The sequence below is a fragment of the Arachis ipaensis genome, chromosome B3, assembly GCF_059453495.1.
Source record: "Arachis ipaensis isolate K30076 ecotype BB chromosome B3, ASM5945349v1, whole genome shotgun sequence".
Taxonomy (NCBI): Eukaryota; Viridiplantae; Streptophyta; class Magnoliopsida; order Fabales; family Fabaceae; genus Arachis; species Arachis ipaensis.
In genome coordinates, this window is record NC_142438.1 from 32,108,825 (window position 1) to 32,117,711 (window position 8,887).

General features: G+C 32.3%; 1 protein-coding gene and 1 long non-coding RNA gene across 2 annotated transcripts; one reads left to right on the forward strand and one right to left on the reverse strand.

The window, feature by feature from the left end:
* The first annotated feature begins 1,405 nt into the window (after nucleotides 1-1,405).
* On the forward strand, nucleotides 1,406-5,758 carry LOC107630243 (pentatricopeptide repeat-containing protein At4g21705, mitochondrial). Its single transcript, XM_088507266.1, has 4 exons — nucleotides 1,406-1,789; nucleotides 2,727-3,867; nucleotides 5,251-5,475; nucleotides 5,563-5,758. The coding sequence occupies exons 1-4, from the start codon at nucleotides 1,523-1,525 to the stop codon at nucleotides 5,604-5,606; spliced, it is 1,677 nt and encodes a 558-aa protein (XP_088363392.1). The 5' UTR covers nucleotides 1,406-1,522; the 3' UTR covers nucleotides 5,607-5,758.
* Nucleotides 5,759-6,711: 953 nt separating this feature from the next.
* Nucleotides 6,712-7,439, reverse strand: LOC107634362 (uncharacterized). Its single transcript, XR_001618865.3, has 2 exons — nucleotides 7,325-7,439; nucleotides 6,712-7,207 (listed from the first exon to the last, which is right to left on the reverse strand). It is a non-coding gene; the product is annotated as an uncharacterized LOC107634362 (long non-coding RNA).
* Nucleotides 7,440-8,887: the final 1,448 nt, after the last annotated feature.

Consider the following 8,887-nt stretch of genomic DNA (forward strand, 5'->3'; position numbering starts at 1 on the left):
ATTAGGCTAAAAAATTATTGAATTTAAATAAGTGAAATTATATATTGTTAATTTTTAATAATTTTAACTTATATTTAATTAAAACAGTTTAATTACGGTTCGACTCCAGTTAAACTATTGAATTATTGAACCAATTACTTAATCGGTTTTTTGACTGATTCGATTCTCGCCATTTTACTATAGTCAAATAAATGTCATCATATTACATTGCATGCTGAAAATGCATCTACAATTGAAATATTTTCTAATTTTATCAACAACTTGAATTTTTCTAATGAATCACCAGTATTGTATATGTAATACCTTTTCTACTAAAATGTCACGTTTTTGACTGTGTCACTCTAATAGCAAAGATATTACAATGACTTTCATACACTTAATAATAAAATAGGAGCCTTTAACTCGAAATCGTATTGCTGTTTTTTTTTTGAAAAACAGAAAATATTTTTTCTTTTTACAAACATACATACATACAAATCTCAGCACCTTATATATATATATATATGATTTTTTATATAAGTAACTATATATACACATTATTACAATCACGACTCCTATCTCTCTTATAAAAATAGAAGAATAAAGGTGAGGAAAAAACTATAACTATATGTACAACTAGATGCACAGAAGAAAACTTCATAAGCTACTTCGTCTGTCTTGAAAAGAAAAGTTTGTAGCGGGTGAGAACCTAACCACACGGTCTTGATGCATTCGCATCTTTAGTATTTTTCCCTCATGATTTCATTTAATTAGTTAAGAATTCTTGTTGGATAAGCAATGATTTCATGCTTAAATAAGTATTACTTTGAGTTAGTTGAATTCATTGATTATAGGAGAATTTAGGAGAAATTTAGTAAGGAACAAAGAGGAAAAAGAGGCTAGGAGTCATCGAACACAAAAAGCACATGGAAATAGAACAAATAGAGAGATCTCTAAACTAAATAGAAGGCTCTCTGAAAATACCCAAAATAGCCGTGCAACATAGGAGATAAGGCATACCACGTTGCACGGCCATTGTGGGTTATTTTCAAGGAGCTTTCTATTTAGTCCGAGAACTCTCTGTTTGTTTTATTTTTATGTATTTATTGTGTTTGATGACTCCTAACCTCTTTTTTTTCTTTGTTCTTTGTCAATTTCTCCCAAATTCTCTTGTAATCAATGAATTCAACTAACTCAAAGTAATGTTCATTTAAAAATGAAATCATTGCTTATCCAACAAAAATTCTTAGCTAATTAAATAAAATCATGAAGGAAAAACACTAAAAATACAAATAGATCCAAAATTTTGATGTGAATTTTACAAATTACAAACTATTAGCAAATATACCGGGCCGTATCAAATTTTATTCTAATATATTCAATTTTCTCTTTTATTTATTTATTTTTGGGCTTAGGTCTTGGATTTATGAGTTCATTTGGGCAGTCTGAAAGTGTGAAACTCCAATGCCCTTGGTTCCTCTTGCGCTCAACTAACAAATATTTTAGCAAACACTTGGTGTGCATTTGGTGAACGCCGTCGACAATGTTCTCTGCAATCCTTCACAAGTCTCGCAACTCCACGTGCACCTTTCTTCAACGTTCGAGGATATGGTTCTCGAGCAAGAATCAAGTGAAGACGACCAACCGAAAGAACCTGTACTCTCGCATCAGTCCTCTCGGAGACCCTTCCGTCAGCGTCGTCCCCATCCTCGACCACTGGCTCCTTGAAGGCCACGCCGTCAAGGCCCCTGAGCTCCACAACATTGTAAAAGATCTCCGCTCTCACAAGCGCTTCAATCAAGCACTTGAGGTAACGCATTTTCTCCCTTCTTCCTTGAAAATCATTGATTGAGATTTCATCAACACCAGTATAAGTATCATGTAAAGTGTTCATGCCTCAACTAACTAGTATAGATTGACTTAACTGTCAGAATATTTAACACTCTGTCTGCATATCAATAATAAATCCGTTTTGTTAACCATTTCTTTTGCTAATGTGTTTACTATAGAACGATTTTATTGAAAATCCAAAAATTTGAAGTTTCAACGCTTTTGTAGTGCATTTGTTAAAGAAGAAAAAAGAACTACTTTAGAACATTTAACTTCAACCTGTACAATAACCGGTGTATACAATCAAGGGTAGAAGTTATTTACCTTTATCTGTGTAGCTAGACTAATTCCTCCAGCCACTTAACATAGCTTGATACTAAGGGACTGGTAGGCAAGGCCCCCGGGCTTGAACATGGGCTCTTGGGCCTCGTGGATGCCTCTTTCTTAGGTTTGGCTTTGCCACTTGACTGGGGAGTCATTGACATCCACAATCCCCTCTTAACTTTTCTTTCTTTGTTTTTACAATATTATTTTCTGCCTGAGCTAAATTGTAAATGTTGTCATGTTTTGTGGTACAAGTAATTTACTACTAAATTTAAAACATAAATGCTGATACACTTTTAATCTTGCATGTACAGATTATATGTGTATATATATTTGATATGATGTATAGCTTATATACCGACCATAGATACGTGTTTGTAATTTATATTGTTTTGGTTGTTTAATAGAGTATGTTTCTATATGATAGTTATCAACTTATCATTTTGTTTCTGCAGTTCTCATCCATGTTTTTTCTTGGTAAATTCCTAGCTTCACCCATGCACATATTGTCAATGATGTAAACAATTTTGGTGTGCTAGTAGAACCAGTTTTAGTTACCAAACCAAAAATCTGAAAGTTTACATCATGCTCAGGTTTCTGAATGGATGAGTAGCAAAGCACTATGCCCAATATCAGCAGGTGACCAAGCCATTCAGCTAGAACTTATTGGTAGAGTCCGTGGACTGGACTATGCAGAGAGCTATTTCCATAATCTGAGTGATCAAGAGAAAACTGAGAAGCTTCATGGTGCCCTGCTAAGTTGTTATGTCAGGGAAGGCTTAGTTGATAAGTCACTCTCCCAGATGCAGAAGATGAAGGAGATGGGTTTCGCTTCTTCTCTCAATTACAATAATATAATGTGCCTCTACATGCGAACAGATCAACACGACAAAGTCCCTAGTGTTCTGACACAAATGAAAGAGGACGGTGTGTCTCCAGACATTTTCAGCTACAAGGTCTGCATAAACTCTTATGGTGCAAGATCTGACCTCGCTAATGTGGAGAGACTACTGGAGGAAATGGAAAATAACAGCTGTATCGGCACAGATTGGGTGACGTATTCTATGGTTGCTAACATCTACATAAAGGCGGGTCTCGAAGAGAAAGCTCTGGCCTACCTAAAGAAATGTGAGGATAAGGCAGATAAATGCGATACTCTTGCCTACAACCATCTGATTTCACATTATGCAACTCTGCGGAACAAGAAAGCTATGATGAGACTTTGGGAACTCCAGAAATCCAACTGCAAGAAGCAGCTCAACAGGGAATATATAACCATGCTGGGTTCTCTGGTGAAACTCAAGGAGCTTGGTCAAGCTGAAGAGTTGCTTCGCGAGTGGGAATCGTCGGGCAACTGCTATGATTTCAGAGTGCCAAACATTCTCCTGATTGCGTATTCTCAGAATGGATTGATTGAAAAGGCGGAAACAATTCTCCGAAGCATGGTTGAGAAAGGGAAAACTCCTACTCCTAACAGCTGGGCGATCATCGCGTCTGGTTATGTAGCGAACAAGAACATGGAGAAGGCGTTTCAGTGCATGAAGGAAGCTGTGGCTGTACGAGCCGAGAACAAAGGTTGGAGACCAAAACCTAATATCATTTCCAGCATATTGAGTTGGGCTTCTAGCAACAGAGATGCTGAAGAAATAGAAGGTTTTGTCAATTCCTTTAAGAATGTGATTCCAATGAACAGGGACATGTATCTATCATTGATCATGGTATCCGTTAGATGTGGTAAGAAAGTTGATGGAATTTTAGAGAATATGAAAACTGATAAGATAGAGCTGGATGAAGAAATATTGAACATCCTTGGCTCAAGATTGTAACAAAATTTTTATTTCTTTCAAAAGCAACTAAATATAAAATTATTTGCAAATTAAATTTGAACTATGAAATCTGAGGAGAGAAAAACTAAAAGATATTTCTTTCTGAAATTTTGACCACACTTCACTCTTTCAAAGTGCTCTTCCCTCTTCTTCTGCCAATGCATGAACTTTGTTCATTTTACTCATGAAGTAGCATTTCAAGTTCAGGCACCAAACAGCAGACCTTCATTATTGTTGAACCCCGTTATTTTGACACAGCCCTTGAAACCCTTGCATTGTTGTCTCTTCCTAAATCCCATCTACAAGAGCTCGTATTCTCCCCTCCATGACCTTGCACCTCTCATCTGGTCACCATCGCCGCTTGCTGCGTATTCATTGTTGGTGATTTTTTGTGAGTCTCTATCCTTTATCCTGTGTGTTAGTTGATTTTGCGAATGAATTTCAAAATATTTGTTGATTTTGCCACTAATCGATAAACATTCAAGAAACAATGTACAGTTTTTATAAGATTATTCCTAATTTGCTTTAATATGCATAATGTAGATATTTCCATTAAGACATCTTCACATGAAAATGACATTACGAACTATTAAACATGTCAAACTATCTAATGATTCGCAATGTTATCTTCACGTGAAGATGTCTTCATGGGAATATCCATTTATGCATAAACATAAGAACTAGGCCATGAGTTAATTATGGTGTGCACCGAATGGTTCCAAATTGATCGTTACTCTTATTTTGATTGCAAGTGTCTCAATTGAGGATCTCTATCTGAAAGTCTTATAGTTGTAACAACCTCTTGGGTTTACAACTGTGCTTTCGGAAACCTTGCCATAATTTGTGGGTGGAGCTATTATGAGACAAAACCCTCATTCTGCAACGTTAGGTTGTTTTGTATTATAATTCTGCTAGGGAACCAAGAGGGGGTCAGCAACTCCTGCCAATTTTTTAATGGGCTGACCTCGAAACTCATCTTAATAAAAATGAGTTAATATACATAGATGTTTTTTCTGTTAAGTATTGGAATGTTTCTTTTTCATACTGAATGAATGTTCTTTTATATATTTTTTGAATTTTTTAATATTGTAAATGTGAATGTCTCTATTTCTTTAAGAATTTCATAATTTTTTTTTAAATTTTATAAATATCTAATTATTTTTGCCAAAATATAACTGAATATTTCTTTTGTTAAACATTAAGATGTTTTTTTTTTATTAAATAAATGTTTTTTTTTATATTTCTGTAATTTTTTCGGAAGCAACATTTTTGGTTTCTGTGTAACTACCAGGCATCATTGCAGCTGGCGATTGTGATACAGGCCAAGAGGGAACTGCTGAAGTGATATTTTGTAAAACACAAGGTTTGGACTCTGAAATTTGTGTGGGTGCTTGGAGGCTACCAGCCCATTTAAATGCCTACTCTGAACCCTGTTTGAGTTCAACGGGGGAAGCCAGAATTCCTGCTGTATGTGTATTTTGTAGAGAAAGACCAAAGTCAGACAGCATGGTCAATAGTATGTCAGATTAACTATTAAATATTAATCGAATACCTAGAGGGAAAAAAGGATAAACAATTAATCCCAATTCACCTTTCATTTTAGTTGCAGGGAAAGCAATTGAAGGTGTTCCCGCATCGGATTTTTGAGAAGCAGATTCTGTCATCATAGAAGTTTGAACCTTTTCTTTCTTCAATGAAGAGAATGATCCATTCCGGTTTGGTTTCTGCGGAGAGAGAGAGAGAGTCTGTGTATGGTTGTTGGAGGTGGGTAGGTTAATATGAAAAGGAAGAGAAAGGTTTTTATAGGTTTTAATTATATTTATTTAATTAATTTTAAATTTTTAAAATTTTAAATTTAAAAAATTTAAAATTAATTATTAATATAATTATAATTAATTAAGTTCCATTCTTGGCTGATTAGGAGTTGGTTCCATATATTTTTCCTTTGTATTAAGATTTGGTTGCCACCAAGTTTTACATATACCTTAGGGAGAAATATCTATGTGCTATGGCTAAATAGCAAACAAATGCCCTTGAGAGATGCTTTAGAATAAAAGATAAGAGACGGGGAGACTAAAACTCAATATCATGTTTGTTGGTCTAGTCTCTGTTTTTAAAATTTTAGTATTTTAGTACTTCCAAAAAATAGGGACACAAGGGACTAAAATTTTTGGGAACGGAAACTGAAATTTTAATAACAATTTACACTTAAAATACCCCTATTTCAATTAATTAATTCTAACTTTATTCTTTTTGCAAATTAAATTAGAGTTTCATTTTTATTTCAATATCTGTCTCCCACTTCACACCAAACACAATATTGAGACTTATTTCAGTCTCTGTCTCTCAATCTCAATTTTTCTATCTCTATCTCTCTTTTAAACGCTCCCTATCAAAGTTCTTAATTTGACATACAGTAATGATATTTTTTAAAGTTGTTCTATGTTACATAAATATTTTAAAAATCTGGTGTTTGGGGATTTTTTTTGGGATCCAAATTACGATTCTATATGCAGTTTTAAATGAATCACGTGTTAGGGATGACGCATCCTAGGATGATACACACAAATCATGTGTGTACATCTCCGGATGCGTATGCACAAATCACGCTGTGTCCATCTTATTAGAATTCGTACACATTTATATTATTCATTGATTAGAAGTATAGTTTTAGTTTATACTTAATCTCTTGTATTGACATCACAATCGGACAAAACTACTAAATTTTTTTTCTTTTCACAGTATCCTGCACTAAAATTAATCTGTCCTGTATCAAAATTTCATTCAAGTATTTGATGTTGGCCAATAGTTTATTATATGTACAAAACAGTATTCGAAACTAAAAGTAAAATAAGATAACTTAAAATGGGTTACTTCGAACCTAAAAATGAGTTGCCCAACCAAGTTAAACTACTATGAATTTGACAGCATAGGGGTAACCTTCAATTCTAATCAATAACACCAACAAATAAGAAAGCAAAGTTAACAAATGCATCTGTATATCTTGAATTTGCCGCTGCCCATTATTTAAAACTATTCAAGAGAGAACATAAACATTGCAGGCAAAGGACTACTGCAACTTCAACATCGGTAACTACACACACAAAGTAGAATAAAATTGCATGTCCCGGTTGCTAGCCTTCCAAGTTTGTTCTTGCAATCGCTGTCGCACTTGTTAGTGCCTGGGCAGAAGGACAGTTGCTCATAACACCATTTTAATTCCCCAACTTTTAATAACCCTCCATTTTCTGTAACCCACAAAAAGAAAAATATATTAATTCTCAGTACTACTTCAACACAGATATTTTTTATGGCAACAAAATCACGAGCAGAAAAGATTAAACTTCTAGCTAGGCAAAACATACCAATACCGGCTGAGAGAACAAGGAAAATGAATGAAATTGAAAAGATGACTTTCATCTTTGAACAATGTGTACCCGAGTTCCATTTCACAAATAGGTTATATAAGCAAGAAAGATAATAATTTCTTATGTTATAATAATAATAATAATAATAATAATAATAATAAAATAACCATGAAATAATTGTTAAATATTATTTTGTATTTGGACAGTTGGACTAAATTTATTTTTCGCCCTATTGTAAAACGTCTGAACGATGATATATTAACTAAGTATTGTATATAAAATTAATATTGAATTATTTCATTTAATAAATAGTTGACCTAACATTTATTACCCTATTCTTAATCAATACAAATTGCAATTTTTTTAATGAAATTAAATTCTATAATAAAAATTAAATTAATATGATTCAAATTGTAGTAAATTATATCGATATTTTACTTTTTAAATCGATCAAACCATACAAGAAAATACAATCTTATCTTTTTGATATTGTAAACAAAATAATTACGAATATATCTCCTTCATGTTGATATGTTTTAAAAAAAAATTACAATCTTAAGTCATGCACAAAGAAATATGTGCAAAAAAAATTTATGCTTATTTCGTCAGCAGTGCAAACGAAAAGTTTATAATTATCTCGTTTTCACTACCAACGAAATAAGTAATAAAAAGTGCAAAATGTAACTTTTTTTTTTATCTAAATTCATAATTTTATGTTTATTTTATTTATTAATAAAAAATCCCAACATTTGATAATAAAATATTTTCATAAATAATTTTTTACCTAATAAATAAATGTAAATTAATTTTTTTTCCCTTCAAGCCATTCCTTATAAGTTACCTTCAATCAACTTCAATAATATTGGCAAGTTACCGAAGGAAAGTAGATGAGTAAAATAATTAAAGAGTAAACTAACTTAGGTTGATCGAGTGGTCAATTTATTCGTCTACTTAAATAAGTGTTGGGGGTTCGAATCCCGTTTTATGCAAATAGAGCTCAGATCCGTGACAAATTAGTCTTTGACCTGTCGTTTAATAAAAAGTAAAAACTGACCATAAAAATTAAAATGACAAAAATAATTTTAAAAATATGAAAATAATAATATTATTACAAGTAGCAAAAGACTTAAGTATTTATTCTAATTTTTTAAATATTTAAAGAATTATTTAAAAGTGGCATATAGAGAATTAGTGCAAAAGTTGATATTTAAACTTTTGTTTTTAGTTTCAATCATTCAACCAGTAGAAATAAAAGTACAAAAGAGACTAAATCTACTCAGCGTAAAATATCAAATTTAAAGATAAAAAAAATCTTATTTTTTAAAATAAATTTATAAGAAATTATGTCAGAAATTCAATTTCTGAAGTTCTTCTAAGAGCATACGTTTATATTTAGTAATTTTTGTCAAACTAATGTTATTATTTGAGGACTTTTATTAATAGAGGTTCACTGACGGAATAAGATGTGACCAACAAAGCTTAGATTTTATGTTATTATTTGACTCATTAAATAATTCGTACGTAATAATTATGCTTTTTGTGTAATTTTTTATATGTATA

Excerpts from the sequence above, each read along its gene's own strand:
- LOC107630243 (XM_088507266.1), top strand. The coding sequence starts at position 1,523 with ATGTTCTCTGCAATCCTTCACAAGTCTCGCAACTCCACGTGCACCTTT. Across the intron at positions 1,790-2,726 it reads GCTTCAATCAAGCACTTGAG|GTTTCTGAATGGATGAGTAG; the intron begins GTAACGCATTTT and ends CATCATGCTCAG. Across the intron at positions 5,476-5,562 it reads GTCAGACAGCATGGTCAATA|TTGCAGGGAAAGCAATTGAA; the intron begins GTATGTCAGATT and ends CTTTCATTTTAG.